At 41.4% G+C, this 22,698-nt stretch overlaps 1 protein-coding gene across 1 annotated transcript; it reads left to right on the top strand.

Annotated features, from left to right (window-relative positions):
• The first annotated feature begins 1,357 nt into the window (after positions 1–1,357).
• LOC140478631 (scavenger receptor cysteine-rich type 1 protein M130-like) lies at positions 1,358–22,237 on the top strand. Its single transcript, XM_072571849.1, has 10 exons — positions 1,358–1,448; positions 1,876–2,187; positions 5,100–5,414; positions 8,071–8,385; positions 8,955–9,029; positions 10,176–10,481; positions 10,950–11,081; positions 20,107–20,193; positions 20,280–20,363; positions 21,246–22,237. Exons 1-10 carry the CDS (start codon positions 1,358–1,360, stop codon positions 21,299–21,301), a joined length of 1,773 nt encoding a protein of 590 aa, XP_072427950.1. The 3' UTR covers positions 21,302–22,237.
• Positions 22,238–22,698: the final 461 nt, after the last annotated feature.

Raw genomic sequence — 22,698 nt, 5'->3', positions numbered from 1 at the left:
TAAAGCAGTTTATAAGGACGAAGAGAGATCTAATTGAAACTTAGAGAATACTAAGAAGCCTGAATGCAGAGCACATGGAGAAGATGTTTCCACCCGTAGGAGAGATGAGGACTTGAGGGCACAGCCTCAGAGTGAAGAGAGCGCCCTTTAGAATTGAGATGAGGAGGAATTTCTTCAACCAGAGGGTGGTGACTCTGTGAAACGCATTGCTGCAGTGGGCTGAGGAGGACCAGGTATTGAGTTGATTGAAGACAGGGTTATGTGGAGAATACAAGAGAACATAGTTGAGATACATCTCGGCCACAATCCAATGACAGCACTCAATGGGCCAAATGGCCTATTTCTGCTTTTATATCGAATGGTCTTGTGGAGATGAACCCCCATCTTGAGAGGGCGCCTTCAGTCAAGATATGCAGCTAACCATGTGCTGTATATTTCAAATATATCTGTTAAATCAAAGATTCACTGTAACAATTCATCAAAGCCCCATCAATCTTGACCAGTTGGGACAATGAGCTGAGAAGTGGCAGATAGAGTTTAATTTAGATAAACACAAGGTGCTACATTTTGGAAAGGCAAATCAGAGCAGGACATGTGCACTTAATGGTAAGTTCCTGGGGAATGTAGCTGAACAAAGAGACCTTGGAGTGCAGGTTCATAGTTCCTTGAAAGTAGCGTCACAGATAGATGGGATCGTGAAGAAGGTGTTTGATGTACTTTCCTTTGTTGGGCAGAGCTTTGAGTAGAGGAGTTGGGAGCTCTTGTTGTGGCTGTACAGGACATTGGTGGGGCCATTTTTGTAATAGTATGTGCATTTCTGATCTCATTCCTGTCAGAAAGATGTTGTGAACTTGAAAGGGTTCAAAAAGATTTACAAGGATGTTGCCAGTGTTTGAGAATTTGAGCTATCGGGAGAGGCTGAATAGGGTGGGGCTGTTTTCCCTGGAGCGTCAGAGGCTGAGGAGTGACCTTATAGAGGTTTATAAAATAATGAGGGGCATGGATCGGATAAATAGATAAGGTCTTTTCCCTACGGTGGGGTAGTCCAGAACTCGAGGGTATAGGTTTAAACAGAGAGGGGAAAGATACAAAAGAGACCTAAGGGGCAACTTTTTCACACAGAGGGTGGTGTGTGTTTGGAATGAGCTGTCAGAGGAAGTGATGGAGGTTGGTACAATTACAGCATTAAAAGGTATCTGGAAGGGTATATGAACAGGAACAGTTGAGACAGATGTGGGCCAAGTGCTAGCAAATGGGACTAGATTAGGAGAGGACATCTGGTTAGCATGGAAGGGATGGACCGAAGTGTCTGTTTCTGTGCTTGTATGACTCGATGACAAAAACATTTGAGGCTACGATGTTTATCATTGGTGAGATTAAAGACAACAGAAGCAGGGGAACACCTCTACCAACAAATTTCCTTTCAACTGGGACACCACACTTACTTGGTAAGATACCAACTTTCCAGCACTATCGTACTCCTTCAGGTCCTGGAACTCACTCCCTGAAAGAGTTACGTCTTGACCTGCAGAATAAGATTGTCGAGATTCATGAAGTCACAAACTGTCAACCAGGCCTTTCCAGCGACAGCTACATCCCTTGAAAGAGTATAAAACAGTGCAATTGACAACATGCATTCTTTTATTTTGTGCACTCATAAAGACCTTGTTCTTCTGAGCACAGGAGATCATTAATCTTCCTGACGATCTCAACATTTCAAATGCTGGCTACTTTCTTTGTCTACTTTCTATTTTCTACTCATTAATTGAGAGAATAGATAAATCGCGCAATGAGACTAATGGTCATAATTTATGTTCAGACGATGTCTTTTTGAAACATTGCATGAACGTTGATTATAAAATTGCGTTCTTACAGGTGAAGATTGGCAGTTACGATTGGTGAACGGACAGAGCATTTGCGAAGGCCGTGTGGAGGTTTATTATGACGGTGTTTGGGGGAGAGTGACTGACACTCAGTGGAATTTCAATGAAGCAGAAGTGGTGTGCAGACAGCTGAAGTGTGGCTCTGCAATAAGCATTTTCAACCACTTGGAGTTTGGGAAAGGCACCGGACCGACCTGGATCAGTAATGTCAGGTGCAACGGAAGTGAACCCTTCCTTTGGAATTGCAGTTTTACAAAATCGGAGCAGTCATCAATTGGAGATGACGTGGGAGTGGTGTGCTCTGGTATGACCTTCTTTATTTCCTCAAATCTAACCATTGTCCTGCTGCCAGCAATGGGATAAAGAGTAAAAAATAAAACTAATTTAATATTCAGGAGCAACTCCTTTCCCAGAGGGTGTCTAGAGCGACATGGACCGGATAGGTCTGTCCATTGTGTCGTGAATTGGGAAAGTAGGTGCGTATATGAAGAGCTAAACAAAAAGGGTGATCGGTTTAGATAATGAGGCCTGAATTCGAATAGCAGTGTTCGTTCGAATGGGTTGTTTCTGTGCTGTAACTATCCTGCAATGGTTATGAAGTGTGCAAAGAAAGGTGAATAGCTTTTTCTCGTGGATTTTCCTTTCCATTGTACTCATATTGGTAAGGGTTTCTAAGCTCTCTCTCTCCCTATTCCGGTAAGGTAGGTAGATTGAAGATCACTGTGAGTCTCCAGTGTACACGGGATTGTGGTCGATCCCGACACTGGCTTGGATACGCAGATGACAGTTTAATATTTAATTGTAATGGCACATCATCCTCCCCAGCCAGGTAAGATTCTGGTCTATTTCGATCAGCAGGGAACCACACCGCCCTCATTGTCTGAGGTTAGGTTCTTTGGAGCAGAGGAGTCTGGGAAGGGACATGTTCGAGCTGTACAATATAAAGTTATAAAGGGCATAGCTAGATTAGAGAGAAAGAACCATTTTGCCCTTGATGGAGCAATCATTGACCCGGGGCATAGATTTAAGGGAAGGGGAAAGGGCAGAAGGTTGAGAGGGGATGTGAGGAAAAACTTTTCACTCAAAGGGTTGTGAGAATCTGAAACTCACTAAAGTTGGCGAAGTAGTAACACTGCTGCCTCATAGCGAGTGAACCTGGATCGTTTCCACCCTCAGGCGATTGTCTGCTTGTACATTCTCCCAGTGTCTGCGTGGGCTTCTTCCCTGGATTCTAAATTGCCCATAGTGACGAGATTGTAGGATCGGGGTTGGGATGCTCTTTAGAGTTGTGGATGGAATGGGTCGAATGGCCTGCTTCCACACTGGAATTTTATTTTTTTATTAGATTCCCTGCAGTGTGGAAACAGGCCCTTCGGCCTAACAAGGCCCTCCGAAGAGTAACCTACCCAGACCCATTTCCCTCTGACTAATGCACCTAACCTCTGGGCAATTTAGCATGGCCAATTCACCTGGCCTGCGCATCTTTGGACTGTGGGAGGAAACCGGAGCACCAGGGGGAAACCCACACAGACACAGGGAGAATGTGCAAACCCCACATAGACAGTCGCCTGAGGCTAGAATCAAAACTGGGACCCTGTTTCTGTGAGACAGCAGTGCTAACCATTGAGCCACTGTGTAGAGATTCTATCTCAGTGTGGTACGCCTATAAACCCTCATAATATTTAAGATGCATTTAGATGCATTTGTGATGTCAAGGCATAAATAGCTGTGGGGAAAGTGAGGACTGCAGATGCTGGAGATCAGAGTTGACGATGTGTTGCTGGAAAAGCACAGCATCCGAAGAGCAGGCAAATCGACATTTGAGGCATCAGACCTTCATCAGGAAATAGCTGTGGACCAAGTGCCATAAGTTGATTAGAACAGTCAAGTGTGTGCATCTTAACTGCAAAAGACTTGATGGGCTGAAAGGCCCTTTTTCTCTGTTATAGTCGTCAATAATTCTAAAAGGAAACAAGTGAACAAGCAATCCTTATATCAAAAGCAATTTGTACTTAAAACATTTAATATGCAAGTCATAGAATCTCCCAGACATGATGGTGTGTGTCTTGAAGGGAGCTTTCAGAATGTGGTGTTGCCATGTGCCTGATGTATCTGTCCATCCAGATGATAAAGACTTCAAGTTTGGATGGTTCTGTCAGATGAGTCTTCTGCATTATTCCAGCGCATCTTGCAGAAGGCAAAAACAGCTGCCATATGTATTGATCATGAAGGAAATGAATGCTGAAGGTGATAGATTGCAGTCCTTGGGAAGTGGGAAGGTGTGTTATTTGAACTGCACATACCCAGGCAAATTAAGAATATTTAATTGTGCTCCTGTTTTGTGCTTTGTAGATGATAGGCAGACACTGGGGAGACAGGTCATGAGTTACTCCCCAAATAATTCCTGGTTTCTTGTTGTCACAATTTTAATATGCCTCCAACTCAGTTTCTGGTTTATGATAACCACTTAGAATGCTGACAGTAAGGGTTACAGCAAGAGTCAACTTCAGATTTTGTAAGTGCTCAGTGGAAGTAGTATTTTCACTGTGTCTAATAATTTCACTAATGTAATTTTGTGAAGTAAACCTATAATACTGTATAGCCTGACCATTTTGAATCTCAACACTGATTGAGTTAATGACAATATCTTTGGCACAACCTAACTAGCTAATCAACATTAACTTGCAGCTAGAGATTGACAAAAATGCTGAAAAAACTGTAATGCCTTCATAAAGAGACTGGATTTTAAAAGTTGTAGACCGTCATTTTTCAACAAGGTTCAAATGGAGTTGATCTCTACATATTAAAATCATAGTTTTTGTCATTTTACATTTTCCTTTAATACCCATGATTATTTGTAATGTTGTGAGGGGCTGTAGTTGATAATTCTTGCCAGTTCATTTTCATTTTGAATGTGGACAAAGGAGCAGATGTATGCCACTTAGCCCATCAAATGCACTATTGAATGTGATCATGGTTGATCTGATAATCCTCAACTACACTTTTCTGCCTTATAACCATAACCCTTGATGCCTTTACTGATTAAAAATCTGAATTGATAATGGGGAAAAACAAGTATTACGCATAAATGGAACAAACGGATCATTGCATGCGAAAAATGAGAAATGGGATATATGTTTGCAACAAATCTGTTACGTACACACAGGAACTGTAATCTGGACAAGAAAATGTTTGATACTATTATTTGTCTTTCAGATCATATTCAGTTAAGATTGGTAGATGGTGGAAGTCGCTGTGCTGGAAGAGTGGAGCTTTACTACAATGGAAGTTGGGGGACTGTGTGTGATGATTCCTGGGATTTAGCAGATGCCCAAGCTGTCTGCAACCAACTGAAGTGTGGACAAGCTCTAAATGCAACAGTTTCCAGTTGGTTTGGTCCAGGCCTGGGGCCTATTTGGTTAGACAATGTGAACTGCAGCTTGAATGATTCTGTTCTGTGGGAATGTCTGATGGGGCGGTGGAGTGAAAGTGACTGCAATCATAAAGAAGATGCTGGAGTTATCTGCTCAGGTAACATGCCCTTTCAAATATTCACTCTTTCCAGTCCTGTCAAACAGAAGGCTTTTAACAATTCTCTGCATGGGTTCACATTCATATGTAGTCCTTGTGATAACTGATTTTGCACACTTTTTTTTCTCTAATGCTGTCATTAATTGGAAAAGCCATGAATTTACCCACCAAAAACATTGTGTATAATGGAAAGTAGGAGAGACAGTAGAACAGATTCTAAATCACATATTTTGAGTGCTGGCAGGTGGGACTAGATTGGATTGGGATATCTGGTCAGCATGGACGGGTTGGACCGAAGGGTCTGTTTCCATGCTGTACATCTCTTTGACTCTATGACTCTATAATTGTTCTTTTAGGCTGGTTCTTGGATCTTATTGAAAAAAGTCATTAGTTTTGAACAGAAAGCCTGATGTTTCAAATGCACAATTGAATTAACAGCCAATGAAGTTTAAGGTTCAATGTAAAACATTCTGTCCTTGCCAAAGGCCTTCATTTTATCTCTCTGTGCCCCCACCTCAATGAGTTATGGGATAGACATGACGTTGAGCCTCCGCCATCACCCTTGTCCACCTTGCCGAGCTCATCCTCACTTTGTACAATGTCTTCTTTAACTCCTCTCACTTTATTCGGAACAATAGTGTGGCCATGGGTACCATTATAGGCCCCAGTTCTGCTGTCTCTTTGTCAGGTGTTTTGAACATTCCTTGTTCAGGGTTTACATGGCCCCCTCACAACTCTTTCTCTGAAAAATTGATGATATTATCAATGCTGCTTCCTTCTCTCACTCTGAACTGGAAAAAACTGTCAATTTTGTTTTACAATTTCTGCTCTGCTGTCAACTTCATCTGGGTTAAACTCTGATGCCTCATTTCCCTTTCTTGACAACCCTGTTTTCCATTTCTGGGGACAGGTTGGCTACCAATAGTCATTATAAACCAACCAGCTGTCCCAGTTAGCTGGACTATGTGTTCTCACACACTTTTTCCTGTTAGGACTACAACCCATTCTCCCAGTTTCTCCAGCTCCAAGAAATCTGTTGTGATGATGACACCTTGTGCGGAAGGGGTCTCGGAAATGCCCACTTTTATCCTTCATCAAAGTATCCCTGCTGTTGTGGCCAACAGGGTCCTTACCTATGTCCATTCCACTCCTGAACATCTGCCCTCATGTTTCTCTTCCCTCCCACAAATACGATAGTGTCCCCCTGCCCTCACGTACCACCCACCGGACTGCTTCCAGAGGATACTCGGTAAAAACAATGACTACAGATGCTGGAAATCAGATTCTGGATTAGTGGTGCTGGAAGAGCACAGCAGTTCAGGCAGCATCCAAGTAGCTTCCAAAGGATTGTAAACCACCATTTCCATCGACTCCAACAGTTTGCCACAAACAGGTACATATTCCTCTTCAGTTCTTTGTTAGCAATCTGCAGAGACCATTCAGTCTGGGACACTCTGGTCCACGCCTCCTTAATTCTCAGCATATCCTCAAGTTCCCATGTCACCTTCCTATGCAATCGCAGATGGTATAACATCTGCCTGTTTACCTACTCCCTCCTCACCATTCAAGGACCTAAGATATACCTTGCAGGTTAGGCAGTGGTTTACCTGTAATTCATTCAATATAGTCTTTTGCAGTTACTGTTCACATCGTGGTCTCCTGTATACTGTGGAGATGAAATGCAAATTGGGTGACTACTTCACAGAACACCTGCGTTCTGCCCATAAAAATTATCCAGAGCTTCCGGTTGCCAACCACTTCACCACATCACCATGTTCCTACACCAACATTTCTGTCACAGGCCAGCAGCACTGTTCCAACAAGCCTCCGCATGTACATCTCATTTTCCACTTGGGGATCTTACAATTGCTGGGAATCAATATCAAGTTGAACAACTTCACAAAACCAAATGAATGGCGGATGCTGTAAATCAGAAACAGAAACAAAAGTTGCTGGAAAAACTCAGACCTCAGCAGGTCTGGCAGAATCTGTGAAGAGAAATCAGAGTTAACGTTTCAGGTCCATTTCAGGTTTTGGATCCCTTCTGAGGGAGGGTCACCATATCCAAAATATTAACTCTGATTTCTCTTCACAAATGCTGCCAGAACTGCTGAGCTTTTTCAGGAATTTCTGTTTTTATTGTCAATAACTTTACAGCCTGATTCCACCCCTTTATCTTTTTTATCCATCTCCACACCCAGTCCTGTTATGACATGGGATTGCTTTTAGCACAGTCAACCGATTTTCATCCACTCACAGGCCTATTATCACATTGCGTAGTTGACCTTTAGCACAGCCTATCTATTCTCTGCTGTCCTCATTATCCCTTATTTATGTTATCTTTGCTCCTGGCTTGCCATCCATAATCCCGTGTTCAATTATCTCTTTCATACCTCTCTCTCTCTCTCTCTCTCTGTCTCTCTGTCTCTCTGATCTCCATCTCGATCTGTGCGATTATCTCTGCTTTCCCCCAATCCCCTCCCAATCTTTTTTTCAGCATAACTATCAGTTTTTCACACATATTATCAGTTCTGATCAAGTCACTGGACTTGGAACACTAACCCTGGTTTCTTCCTACAAATGCTGCCAGACCTGCTGAGTTTCACCAGCAATCTCTGCTTTTGTTTCAGATTTAAATTCACTCTTTCTTCTCTAGACCACAGAGCTGTTAGGCTGCAGGATGGAGCGAACCCCTGTCAGGGCAGAGTCGAAGTTTTCTACAATGGGACCTGGGGGACTGTTTGTGTTGATTCCTTTGGAAAGGCGGAAGCAGAAGTTGTTTGTCAGCAGCTCAGCTGTGGATCTGCCCAATCTGTGGAAAGTGCTCTTACATTTGGAAGCAGTTCTGGACAGATCTGGCTCGATGATGTGAGCTGTCGGTTGCAGGATACATTACTGTGGCAATGTCCATCTTCACCATGGGGTGAACACAACTGTAACCATGGGGAGGATGTTGGAGTCATCTGTTCAGGTGAGAACTGCAAATGGAACCAATTTCTCTTGAAATAGCTCACCAATGTTTTAATATTTCTATCATTCATAAATTTGAGATTCTGCACATTTTTAATTGTCAGTGTGCAGATAAAACCTTTGCTGTCACAGCTGCATGTCTTTTTGATCAAACACCAATTTGTTTTGAAATTTTAACCCCAATTAATAATTCCTTTCATGGCTTAACAACTCCCTGTTTTTATGAATTCCTTCTACCCCATAACTCTCCAAAGTATCTGCCATCCTCTAAGCCTGGTCTCTTGGGCGTTTCCAATTATAGTTGCTGCACAATTCACAGAGTTATCTTCAATTGCTTAGATTCTCAGATTCATAATTCATTCACTACACCTCCCGATAGCTGTAATCACTTACAATCCTCCTTAAAATCTAACCATGATTGACCATAGCTTTTATCTTCTGACCCAACATCTCCTTTGTGCCTCTCCCATGTTAGATTTTGTTTTAAGATGATGCAGTGAAGTGGCTTGGAACACTTAATATGCTGTACAAACAAGTTGTTGCTGAAGTAATTGAATGTTTCTTTTTTAGAACAAAGACCAAGGGAAATGATTAGTAAGGGAGATATGAAGAAGAGCAAAACTGAACGAGTTTCAGAAAACTTTGGTAATTATTAACATGCATGTGACTAAATGTTCTGCAGTCGGATTCCTGTTTTTGTTTCTTTGTGGAATTTCACAAGTCAATACCAAAGAGATTCTTTACAATCTATCCATCACCTCAACTTTTACACCACTAATATGAATTATTTTGCATGATTAATACCAATTATTTTAAGTACAGTAACAAGTGCACTTGTCGGAGTTATGTCCAGTGCGTGATTGTCTTTCTGCCAGCAGGTTTCACCCCATCAGGATTGGTTGCAATAGCCATTAAAAACTTGATAATTTGATATTGCTAATTAATGGAAAGGGTTGAATGATTAATCCTGGGACAAAATATTGGTGAAAAGAATCTGAACAAGCAAACACAACATCAGCTGTCAGTCCGCATCTACTCAATATTTGACACTGGAATTAACACATTGTTCCTTTTAGGGGTCATTGAAATCTTTTGGAATTTGGCAAAGTTCTGCACAACTGTATGTCACACCTTCAGTTACACTTAGGCTTAATGTAAATGAATGTGGCGCCATTTCCATGTTTTAAACTCTGTTTTTTTAAACACTAGTAAAAACAAAAGCGAAGATTAAACCTCTGCTATACAAATTAGCTAATTAATTTAAACTTTATATTGCAACAAATTATTCCAGACCTGTGTGATTTTTTTTGTTTTAAAAAATTGGTTCTGAGACCTGGCTATTACTGACTAATTCTGAATTTATCGCTTGTCCCTAATTCCTCACGAGAGTGGGGTGATGATCTGCTTTCATGATCCACAGCACTCCTTGGGATGTAGGAACACTCAGAGTTCTGCTCTGTAGGGGACGTAGGTGACTTTGATTGAGCGACAATGAAGACAAGATGAAAAAAGGTGAAAATCTAGATGAGGTCTGGAATGCAGTGACATTGCAGCTGCTGGTCCTCCCATGCATATAGTGACTGTGTTTACCTTTGAGTCGGAGGTTTCGTATATCGAAAAAGCTGTTGAAGGAGGTTTGGTGAGTTACTGCAGCCCATTTTGTAAATGGGACAGACTGTGTCATTCTGGTTCTTTTTTTCATTCTGAACAAGACAACCAAAATAAAGTAATTGTATTCAATTGCAAGTTAAAACAACTCAAATTCTCAGACGTAACGTTTTGTTTCTGCAGAATTGCGGCTGGCTGCGGGATTTAATAATTGCTCTGGAAGAGTTGAAATATTCTTCAATGGTATATGGGGAACGGTTTGTGATGATTCCTGGGATAAACAGGTTGCTGCTGTCGTCTGTAGACAGTTAAACTGTGGTCATCCAATGTCAGCTCCGAAAGAGGTGCTATTTGAAAGAGGAAATGGCACAATATGGATTGATGAAATTAAATGCAAGGGGAGTGAATTATTCCTGTGGGACTGCCAATTGTCAGTAATGGCCAGTCATGACTGTGAACATAAAGAAGATGTCAATTTGATTTGTTCTGGTATGCCATTTTAAATTGAATCTTGATTTTAATGCACTTATTCTTGCATTCAAATCACTCCATGCTCTTATTTGTCCTCTCTCTGTAATCTAAAATTGTACTACACCCCTTAGAATACTCCATTTGTTGCATTGTGTGTATCACCAATTACAATCCTTTCACCATCTCCATAATTTGTTTAATTAGAATATACTCTAATCCACCAATCTGAAATCGAAACAGTGTTACTGAATGCATACCTAGACTGAGCATTATTTGCCACCAATCAGTTCATGTATCATTTGCAGGTTTCTCATTACTTTGCCAACTCTCTACTTGCCAACATTAACCTTTAATATATGCCTCAACCTTCATATTACTGCCTTTGTAAGTTTTTATTGCTCCTGCACATTGTTGGTCTATCTGTAAGTAAATGAAATGCATGAGGCCAATTTTCTTTGTGTTATTATTAACTGTTTTTGCTTTCAGGCTATCAAAACTCCACAGAGTCCTTCAACCAGCAGAGACCCCCAATTTTTATCATCCCTTGTATTTTTGTGACCCTTTTGATTGCTGTGTCACTTGCTTTGGCTGCAGAATTGCAAAGAAGCTTCCAGAAAGGTTGGTTAATTCAAAAAAGCCCTGCCCAATTAATATTATGGTTAATTCCTGCTAACCTTTTCATTCTACAACTCTGACAGTTTGCAAGAAAGATGTGATCATGTTCGTTACAGAGACAATCTGCAATGATGTTACACAAATTGGAGAATTTTAGCTAAATGCTGCTGAAAGGAGACCAGACATTTATCTAGCACTCATCAGACGAGTTGATGCAAAATCAAATTGAAAAAAAGAGACAGCATTTTATACAGCATGAGAAGAGGGTGCTGATTGGTGAGAGCATAATTGGCACAGAGATGAGGCAAGTGGGACAGTTAATTGTCCATTTTAGTTCTCGGGCCATTCAAGTAGATTAGGATTTGTCAGGGCATTGCTATCAGGAGACAGTAGATATTGTCATCTCAAAAACAACTTTGTTTTGCAAATATCATGTTTCTTGCATCCTTGTTCAGATGAGTGCAAGACAAATAGCTTTGATGTCTATTTTCCTATCAGAAAAGTTTACACAATTTTAGTTGTAAGCAAAGATTGGATAGTGTTTGATGATATAGGAAATTATTTGTTTCACTATCGGAGGCTTAAGGAAAATTAAATTGATGTAATTTAGCAATGAAGAGTGTGGGTATAGTGGATGAGGAATGTCAAAAGGTTCAGAAAAGATTTACAGGAATGTTGCCAGGTTTGGAGGGTTTGAGCTGCAGGAAGAGGCCCAATAGGCTGGGGTTATTTTCCCTGGAGCATCAGAGGCTGAGGGGTAACCTTAGAGAGGTTTATAAAATAATGAGGGGCATGGTAGTGTAATTAGACAAGGCCTTCTCCCTGGGGTGAGGGAGTCCAGAACTAGAAGGCATTGGTTTAAGTTGAGAGAGGAAAGATTAAAAAGGAACCTAAGGGGCAAATCTTTCACACAGATGGTGGTGCATATATGGAATAAGCTGCCAGAGGGTGATGGAGACTGATACAATTACTACATTTAAAATGCATCTGGATGGATATATGAATAGGAAATGTTTACAGTGATATGGGCCAAATGCTGGCAAATGGGACTAGATTAATTTAGGACATCTGGTTGGTATAATTCAATTTAAATCTTTAAAACATTACGTCAAGTGTCGGAGCCCTCCATTTTTGTTTTCAGCAACAGGAAGAGCGGGAGCTTGGACCACGGGCCTGCCGGGAAAGATGTCACTTATTTAAATCTTCACACCTGACATTGGAGATTACAGCTTTCAGGGAAAAGAGTGACTTTTTTATTTTCTCCTCAGCTACATAAGTGAGAGTTTTCTTTTTTTTCCCTTAGATATAAGCGAGAGTGACGAGGCCCAAGTCGTCGTCCATGTAGGTACTAACGACATAGGTAGAAAGAGGGATAGGGAGGAAAGGCAGGATTTCAGGGAGCGAGGTGGAAGCTGAGAGCTAGAACAAAGAGTTGTTATCTCTGGTTTATTACCTGTGCCATGTCATAGCAAGGTGAGGAACAGGGAGAGATATCAGCTGAACATGTGACTGCAGGGATGACGCAGGAGGGAGGATTTCAAGTACATGGATAATTGAGGATCATTCTGGTGAAAGTGGGGCCTCTACAAACAGGATGGTCTTCACTTGAACCAGAGTGTACTAATATCCTGGGTGGGAAATTTGCTAGTGCTTTTCGGGTCGGTTTAAACTAGCTCAGCAGGGGATGGAGTTTCAGTGGTGTAGTTTCAGTGCACAGGAGGATGAGAGTAGGGAGGACATGGACACGATTTCACAGTCACTGGAGTGTGCTGACATTGAGCAAGCTAGTTTGAAGTGTGTCTACTTCAATGCCAGGTGCATCTGAAATAAGATAGGTGAGCTTGCAGCATGGATAGGTACCTGAGACTTCAATGTTGTTGTCAATTTGGAGACAATGGATAGAACAGGGTCAGGAATCGATGTTGCAGGTTCCAGAGTTTAGATCTTTCATTAAGATCGGGGAATGTGGTAAATGAGGGGTAGGTGTGGCTTTATTAGTCAAGGACAGGATAATGGTGGCTGAAAGAACTTTTGATGAGGGCTTATCTATTGAGGTGGTATGGGCTGAGGTTAGAAAGAGGAGAGGAGATGTCCACACTGCTGGGAGACTTTTATAGGCCTCCGCAAAATTCCAAGGATGTGGAGGAGAGGATTGGCATAATGATTCTGGGTTGGAGTGAAAGGAACAGGGTGGTCATTAAGGGGGACTTTCACTTCCCCAACATTGACTGGAAATGCTCCATGTGTCGACAGTGTAGTGCTGGTAAAGCACAGCAGGTCAGGCAGCATCCAAGGAGCAGGTGAATCGACATTTCGGACATAAGCCCTTCATCAGGAACGAGGCTTGTCAGGGCTGAGACATAAATGGGAGGGGATGGAGTTGGGATGGGGATTGGTAGCTGGGAAAATGATAGGTGGATGAAGGTGTGGGAGAAGCTGATAGGTCAGAGGGGAGAGTGATGGACAGTCTCAAGGGCGGTGCTGAGTTGGAGGCTTGGGATTGGGATAATGTGGGGGGAGGGGAAATGAGGAAGCTGTTGAAATCCACATCTATCCTGTGCAGTTTTAGGGTCCCAAGACTGAATTATAAGGCATTCCTCCTCCAGGCATCAGGTGGTAATGGTTTGGCGGTGGAGGAGGCCCAGGATCTGCATGTCCTTGGTGGAGTGGGAAGGGGGAGTTGAAGTGTTCAGCCATAGGGCAGTGGGGTTGGTGGGTGCAGGTATCCCAGAGATGTTCTCTGAAACGACCCGCAAGAGGTATCCTCTCTCCCTGAGGTAGAGGGGACCACACCGGGTGCAACAGATGCTGGAGATAATATTGGTAAAGGTAGAGGTGAATTTCTGATGGATGTGGAAGGATCCCTTGGGGCCTTGGACAGAGGTGGTAGGGCGTGGTGTGGGTGAAGTTTTTGCACTTCCTGCGGTGGGAGGGAAAGATGCCAGGAGTGCGGTGTGGGCTAGTGGGGGGTGTGGACCTGACAAGGGAGTCATAGAGGGAATGGTCTTTTCGGAACGCTGATAGCGATGGGAAGGGAAATATATCTCTGGTGGTGGGGTCAATGCAGAAGTGGCGGAGGATGATGAAGGGGGGTTCTGTCCTTCTTGCTTTGGGAGGGGTGGTATTCAAGGGTGGTAGTGCATGAAGTGGAGGAGATCGTCAACCATGTATGAAGGGAAGTTGCAATCGTGGAAGAAGAAGGCCATCTGGGACTTTCTGAGGTGGTTTCAGTGGAGGCGGATGAATCAGGAATAAGGGATGACATTTTTACAGGAGGTAGGTTGGGAGAAGGTGTAGTCTAGGTAACTGTGAGAGTTGGTGAGCTTGTAGTATATGTCTGCGGTTAGTCAGTCGCCAGAGATGGTGATGGAGAGATCCAGGAAGGTGAGGAATGTTGCCGAGATGGTCCAGGTGAATTTGAGGTCGGGGTGGAAGTTATTGGTAAAGTTGAACTGTACAACCTCCTCATGGGAGCACGAGGTGGTGAAAATGCTGTAACTCCAGTACGTTGGATGGATCAGTTTTTGTCCAATATATGCAGGTGGATTTCCTGACACAGTATGTTGAAGAGCCGACAAGAGGAGAGGCTACACTGGATCTAGTACTTGGTGCTGAACCAGGCCAGGTGTTTGATTTAGTGGTAGATGAACACTTTGGAGAGAGTGACCATAATTCGGTGACCTTTAGTTCAGTGATGGAAAGGGATAGGTACATGCCACAGGGCAAGTGTTATAGATGGGGGAAGGGCATTTACAATGCGATTAGGCAAGACTTAGGAGACAAAGAATGGGGTAGCAAAGTACAGGGGATGGGGACAATGAAAATGTGGAGCCGGTTTAAGGCACAGATATTAGGTGTCCTGGATAGGGGTGTCCCTATCAAGCAGGGAGAAAGTGATAAGGTAAGGAACAGTGGTTTACTAAAAACATTGTATCTCTTGTTAAGCAGAAGAGGGAGGCTTCTGGGACATTGAGATGAAATGGTTCAGATGAGGCAATGGAGAGTTATAGATGAGCTAGGAAGGGTTTAAAGAGAGAGTTAAGAAGAGCAAGGAGGGGGCATGAGCAGACTTTAACAGGTAGATAAAGGAGAGTCCTAAAGCTTTCTATAGGTATGTGAAGAATAAAAGGATGACTAGTGTAGGAATAGGGCCAGTCAAAGACTGTAGGAAGTTGTGTGTGGACCCTGTGGAGATCAGAGAGGTGCTAAATGAATATTTATGATCTGTTTTTACGCCAGAAAAGGAGAATCTTGTAGAGGAGAAGACTGAAATATGGGCTATTAGACTAGAAAGTATTGAGGTTAGTAAAGGGGAGGTGTTATCAATTCTAGAAGGTTTGAAAGTAGATAAGTTCCCTGGTCCAGATGGAATTTATCCGAAGATTCTCTGGGAAGCGAGGGGAGAGATGGCGGAGCCTTTGGCCTTGATCTTTGAGTTGTCATTGTCCTCAGGTTTAGTACCAAAGGACTAGAGGATTGCAAACATTGTGCCCTTGTTCAAGCAGGGCAGTAGAGATGACCAGGTAATGAAAGACCAGTGAGCCTTACATCTGTTGTAGGAAAAGTTTTGGAAAGGATTATAAGAGATAGGATTTATAATCATCAGGCAAGTAACAATTTGATTGGATATAGTCAACATGGATTTGCCAAGGGCAGGTAGTGCTTCCCAAACTCATTGAGCTTTTGAAACGGTGACCAAGCATGTGGATGAGGGTACGGCAGTTGATATGGTGTACATGGACTTCAGTAAAACCTTTGATAAGGTTCCTCCAGCTATTGGAGGAAATGTGGAGGCATGGGATTGAGGGTGATTTAGCAGTTTGGATTAGAAGTTGGCTTTCTGTAAGAAGGCAGCGAGTGGTGGTTGATGGAAAGTATTCAGCCTGGGGTCTGGTAACTGGTGGTGTGCCAAAAGGATCTGTTTTGGAACCACTGCTGTTTGTCATTTTTATAAATGACTTGGATGAGATAACTTTGCAGATGACACTGAAGTTAGTGGAGTGTTGGACAATGAAGACGAATGTTGCAGTTTGCAGAGGGACTTGGATAAACTGCAGAATTGGCTGAGAGGTGGCATATAGAGTTCAATGCAGGTAAATTTGAGGTGATTAACTTCAGGAAGAGTAACAGGAAGGCAGAATACTGGGTCAACGGGAATGATTCTTGGCACTGTGGATGTGCAGAGGGATCTTTGTGTTGATGTACATAGATCCCTGAAAGTTGCCACCCAGGTTGTTAGTGCTGTTAAGAAGGCATGCGGTGTGTCAGGTTTTATTGGTAGAGGAATTGAGTTCCAGAGCCATGATGTCATGCTGCAACTGTACAAAACGTTAGTGCGGCCTCACTTGGAATATTGTGTACAGTTCTGGTCGCCCCCATTACAGGAAGGATCTGGAAGCACTGGAAAAGGTGCACAGGAGATTTTACCAGGATGTTGCCTGGTCTAGAGGGAAGGTCTCATCAGGAATGGCTGAGGGACTTGAATCTGTTGTCATTGGAGAGAAGAAGGCTAAGAGAGGATTTAACAGAGACAGACAAGATGATCAGAGGATTAGATAGGGTGGACAGTGAGAGTCTTTTTCCTAGGATGATGGTGTTAGTTTGTACGATGGGGAATAACTGCAAAGTGAGGGGTGATAGATTTAAGACAGATGTCAGAGGCAGATTCTTTACTCAGAGTGGTAAGGGCGTGGAGTGCCCTGCCTGCCAATGTAGTTAACTCAGCCAGGCTAAGGGCATTTAAACAGTCCTTGGGTAAGCATATGAATGATGCTGGCATAGTGTAGGGGGATGGGCTTAGATTAGTTCACAGGTTGGCGCAACATCGAGGGCTGTAGGGCCTGTTCTGCGCAGTATTGTTCTCTGGTCTGGATGAGTTGGACTGAAGGGTCTGTTTCCATACTGTACATTTCCATGACTCTTTGACTCTACATACGTAAACTACATTAACCTGGACTGTATAACCTGAGGCAGTGCAGCTGCTTTTAGGTCAACATAGAAATGAGGGAGCAAACAGCCTCTTCTTCTTCAGAGAAGATATGGACGATTTTATGAATGGACTGTGAATCCATGGAATAGGCAGAGAAATGAAACTGTGAGTAAATATTCATGCACAAATCTGCTCTAACAGTTAAGCTGTCAAATTAATCAACTTCTCATTTCCAAAAATGAATTAGACTTTTTCAAAATAAAATCATTCATAGGTTGTGCACTTCAGCCATCATTTGTTGTCCATCCCAGGAAGCCCAGGAGTTAGTGATAGTGAACTGCCTATTTGAAATGCTGCCCTTTATGTGATGTCAAGGCAACCACGCTGTAATTGTAAGGGAGTTTTAACTGGTGATAATGGAAAATGAATATTGGTATAAGAGGAGTGTGAGGGATATATGGCTAAAGGACAACATGCAGGTGATGGTGCTCCAAAATGTCTGCTGTCTTTCTCCTTCCAGATGATAGAGGTTAAGGGTTTGCAAGGTGCTGTTGAAGAAGCCTTGGTAAATTACTCCAGTACGTTGTGTCAGTAGTACACATTGATGAGACTCTTTTTGTTTTGGTGGTGAGTAGGGCAGATGTTGGAGATGGTAGATGGTATGCAAACCAAAAAGCCTTCATGGTCTGGACGGTGTTGATTCTCTTTTTGAAAATTCATAATTAGGTCCGGGAGTCAGTACCTGGACAAAACATTATTGCAATTCCTTATTAAACCTGATCAAGGTGGTGTTGTGCTGCTTTTTTGAATTGCTGTCATCCATGTGATGTTGCTAGGCCCAAGAGCATGGCAGTGGCATGAGCATCTGCATGGGTTTTATCTGCATACTCGGCTTTTCTTCCACTGTCCAAAGATGTGCAGGTTAGGTGGCTTGACCATCCTATGTTGTCCTGCAGTGTTCAGAGATGTGGAGGCGAGGTGAATTAAACATGACAAACGCGATATTACTGGGTTACTGTGAGGGTGTGGTGAGTCTGGGTGAGATTAGATTAGATTACTTACAGTGTGGAAACAGGCCCTTCAGCCCAATAAGTCCACACGACCTGCCACCCACCCATACCCCCACATTTACCCCTTCTTACCTAACACTACAGGCAATTTAGCATGGCCAATTCACCTGACCTGCACATCTTTTGGACTGTGGGAGGAAACCGGTGCACCTGGAGGAAACCCACGCAGACACAGGGAGAATGTGCAAACTCCATACAGTCAGTCGCCTGAGTCGGGAATTGAACCCGGATCTCTGGCGCTGTAAGGCAGCAGTGCTAACCACTGTGCCACCATGCCACCCACTAGGCTGTTCATTAATGAAACAGCTGAAAATGGTTGGACCAAGAATACTACCCTGAGTAATTCCTGCTGAGATAACTGATCTCAAACAAGCACAACTATCTTCCTATGATTCTATGTTTTATGACTCTAACCAATAGACAATTTTCCTCCTGAGTTCCAGTGATTCTTGTTTTGCGAGGGCTCCTTGATACCACATTCAGTCAAAGATGACCTTGATGTGAGAACTAATGCTGTCATGAGGTCAGGAACTAAATCTGGTGGGACACAAACTCTGTGTCAGTGAGCAGATTATTGCTAAGAAAATGTTGCTTGATAGCACTGTTGATGACACTTTCTATCATTTTCCTGATGATCAAGAAAAGATTGATGAGGTGGTAATTGGTCAAGTTGGATTCCTCTTTCTTTATTTTTACATAAGACAACTTTGGGGCAATTTTCAACTTGCCATTGCTTTAAATATATTGGAATATCTTGGCTCAGGGTGTGGCAAGTGCTGGAGTACACATTTTCAATACGATTGCTGGCATTTTCTCAAGGTCCTTCATCTTTTGAGTGGCAATGCTTTTTGCCATTCTTTTAAAATATCGACTGAAGTGAATCAAATTGGCTGAAAACTGGCATCTGTAACTGTGGGGAGCTCTGTAGGAAACCAATCTGGATCAATTAGTCAGTGCTTCTGGTGGCAAATGCTCCAGTGTAATCTTTTGCACTGTTTCCATGTTATTGGACATGAAAATATTTTTAGAGCCTTATCCTCCAGGGAGTTTTTCAGTTATCTATCACTAATCACCATTGGTTGTGGCAGTACTTAGATCAGCTTAGATCAGAGCTGACGGCTTGGAATTTCGTCGGCCTATTTATCGTTTGCTGCCTTTGCTTTTTGAAATCTGTCAGCTTGTTATATCACTTCAGCAGTCACATATTCATGATGTTGCTCCTGGCATGCCATCCTGTATTTTTCATTAAACCAGAGTTGACCAATTGCCTTTATGGTAATAGTAGAATTAGGGACGTACTGAGCAGTGAGGTTGCAGATTATATTGAAGTACAGTTCTGCTGTTGTTAATGGCCTGGAGTGCCTCATGGATATCTTGCCTTCAGTTGCTCATCCCATTTAGCATGGTAGTAGAGCCAGATAATGCAATGGTATGTGTCCTCAATGTGAAGTTGAGACACTGTTACCTGTCTGTAGTTCCAACAACATTTTCCTTGAGCGTTGTTGGATATGTGTCTTTTCAAGCAAATGGAGATTATTCTGTCACACTCCTGACTCAGTATTAGGTTGAACTGTCTTTCATTTTCTGCAATGAAAGAAAAACTGATTTTACTCATAGAACATAAGAAATGTTCCTGGTCGGTGATTCGAAGGGGTTCAAAGTCATTGAATATATTAGCCATAATACAAAGCCTTGGATTGTCATTTTAAGAGCATTGCTCATGGAGCCTGGGTCTGCAGTTGCAGCAGGCTGTGTTTTTAGCAAGGTTGAGCCACATTGCTGTTTTCAATATGACCACGGCTTTCTTGAACATTTACACTTGATTGCCAAGACAATACATATTGATGTACCCGCAGAGATTTCTTGAGGGCATAGCGCGTTCAGCAAATATAATTTAAAATGTTATATAAAAATTCAATAACTGCTAATTTGCAGGATAAAAAAAGATGGAAGGCGAAAAACAGGTTTTAGCAATAGATGTAACCCTTGACACATGTCCGTGTATAATCTGCCATTCTTCATTCCACAGGCAAGAAAAAGACACAATATTCTCCTCGTAGCTCTCCTGACCCTGCTTATGAAGAGATTGACATTCACAACCTTGATACAGGCCCAGGTAGTTATCTTTAAGATTTATTCACTTGATACCTTTATTTTTAAATACAATGTTAATTTTAAGTTTCCAATGTTTTCCATGTGTAGATGTACACTCCAATATTTCACTGGACAAGCTGGAATATTATACAGGAAGCGAGTTACAGGAATGTGATGATGTACATATGCAAGGTAGCCAGTTTAAATCCCACTCTCACACCATTCTATCACTAATCCACAATGGAGAGTAAAATAAAATACAATATACTCCCATAGTCAAACTCCCAGATTAACAAGAGTCTTTTGTTTTGGAGTCATTAGTTACTATGAATATTATGTAACATATGAATGTTAACTCAAGCTGCATCTTCCAAGTGAAGTATACTGCCAGTGTGGTTCAAGAGATAGTGACTCATTATTCGTCACCCTCCACAGTTATAAGAATGATTTTACTCCGAATTCTGTATGCATTGTGATGGACATCATACAAATTCACTTTTAGATAATTGATATGGTAATTTTCGGACTATGCAGTTGAAATTTTTTTTTTGGATGGAAGAGTGCAGAAATACTTTCTGGACATTTAACAAAATAGATAGAGCTACCACAGATTCAATATAAGTGTAATAAGTGTAAATGTTCCAAGTATCCTTCCGTTCCGTTCTGCATCATTATATGACATTTATTAAAGCTGTTTGAAGTATTGCTAATGGAAAAGACACAAATTGATAACGTCCTCAGCAAACAGAAATAGAAATTAAGCATTTTTTTTTCAAATCAACAGAAAAGTCCTTTCGCCATGCATTTTGATTTAAGCTATGTCCAGCTTTAAATATAAATCAATTTATTCTAAAACATTAAGTCGGTTTCAGAGGAGTCAATAACACAAAGTAATTCGGGCTCTCGATTAAAATAGTTATAATAGCTTGTCGAGTTGGTGATATCTGAATGAATACATAATAAACCAATTGGCACTGCATTGGATTCATGAAATATCAGAAAAATTTACTGATTATTTTGGTGCTTAACTTGAAAATAATAAGTTCCTTACACAAGCTCATTTTCATTTTCTAGATTCATTTACTTCATTAGATGCTGAATTTGGAAGAGAATATGATGACATTCAATAATTTGAGAAGGAGCTGTGATGACTTTCACCACTGGCTTTACTGAGGAAAAATGTGTGAAAAAATATCTCACATTTGTTAGTTATGTTTTATCATTGAATGTAATTTGTAATGTTACTATAATGGCATGTTGCAGTTTGTTGTAAAATAGTTAAATGAGTGAAGAAGAAAATGAATTGTGATCTTTCATATTGAGCATACTAAGTCTAATTCAGTTCTATGCAGTAGAGCAGTCTATCAATCTTTTGCAAATATGTCAATTTTTGGTGTTATGAAGTTGAAGGTGTGTATTGTACCTTTAAGAGATAAAGTTAATGTTGTTCTGAACTAAGAGCTTAGAAGCACCTGTGTGATGTGAATAGATGGCAGTCTCAGAGTGTACTGGAAAATTTAAAATATGTAACATTTTGCTGTGAAATGTATACCTGAGTTGGTTGCTGTTTTGACAACAGTTTGAATTGAACCAATCAGTTTAAATTATGTCCCAGTATACTAAAACCCAATCGAGTTTGAATATATCGTTCTGCCAACATCACACCAATGTTGGGAATCTAAAAATGCAGGCATTTTGAAAATTGGACAGAGCAACTGACATCAACACAGATCCAAGAAATGAAGAAACATTCTCTATTTCTACTTTTCATATGAAACATATTCTCAGTAAAAAGAAAGAAGAAAACCCACAAAGATCTTCAGTCAGAAAAAGAAAGACACCGAAAACGACAGCCACTGTGTGGTTTTGAAATTAAGTTGATGTAATTTTAATAAGTGTCTTACTGGAAGAGCACATTCTTTTCTTTGGAGGCAGTTAATAAGCAATTAAGTGAAGGGGGGGCTTAGAGTTGTGAATAGATGGTGTTTAATGTTCACTTTTAGAGTGAGAGAATAAATTGATATTATTTTCTTTTAATAGTGAAACTTCAGAGTTCTCTGTCCCTCATGTTTTAACAGATTACAAGGTGAGGTGAGCTTTTCTGGGTGTTAGGTTTAATTAAGAGAAGGATTCACCGCTGTGTCATAACATTGGCTTTAAAATTGTTAGCAACTTTGAATGCGATCTGTTGATGGACAGCTTCTTAATAATTATTCATTTCTGAAAGAAACATGTATCTAAAACATCTAAAAGCTTTATTAATGTATGGTATTTTTGGGCAAAATGAGGTTTAATAAGGGAAATATCAGTCTCTACATCAACATTTACAATTGCACATCATGAAGATGCAATATAATAATTCTGACAAAATGAGACTGAATGAATAACAAATGAAATAAAAATAGTATTTTTACAACTGCAATTCCATCAAACAAGCATGAGATAACAAATTAAAGTTGCAGCATACAGTGTCTGTTCAGTCAATGAACCATGGTTATTGATTATCAAAAAATCAATGAAGTTATTA

Source organism: Chiloscyllium punctatum, chromosome 6 (assembly GCF_047496795.1).
Source record: "Chiloscyllium punctatum isolate Juve2018m chromosome 6, sChiPun1.3, whole genome shotgun sequence".
In the NCBI taxonomy this organism is placed as follows: Eukaryota; Metazoa; Chordata; class Chondrichthyes; order Orectolobiformes; family Hemiscylliidae; genus Chiloscyllium; species Chiloscyllium punctatum.
This window is presented reverse-complemented; position numbering and strand designations above follow the sequence as displayed.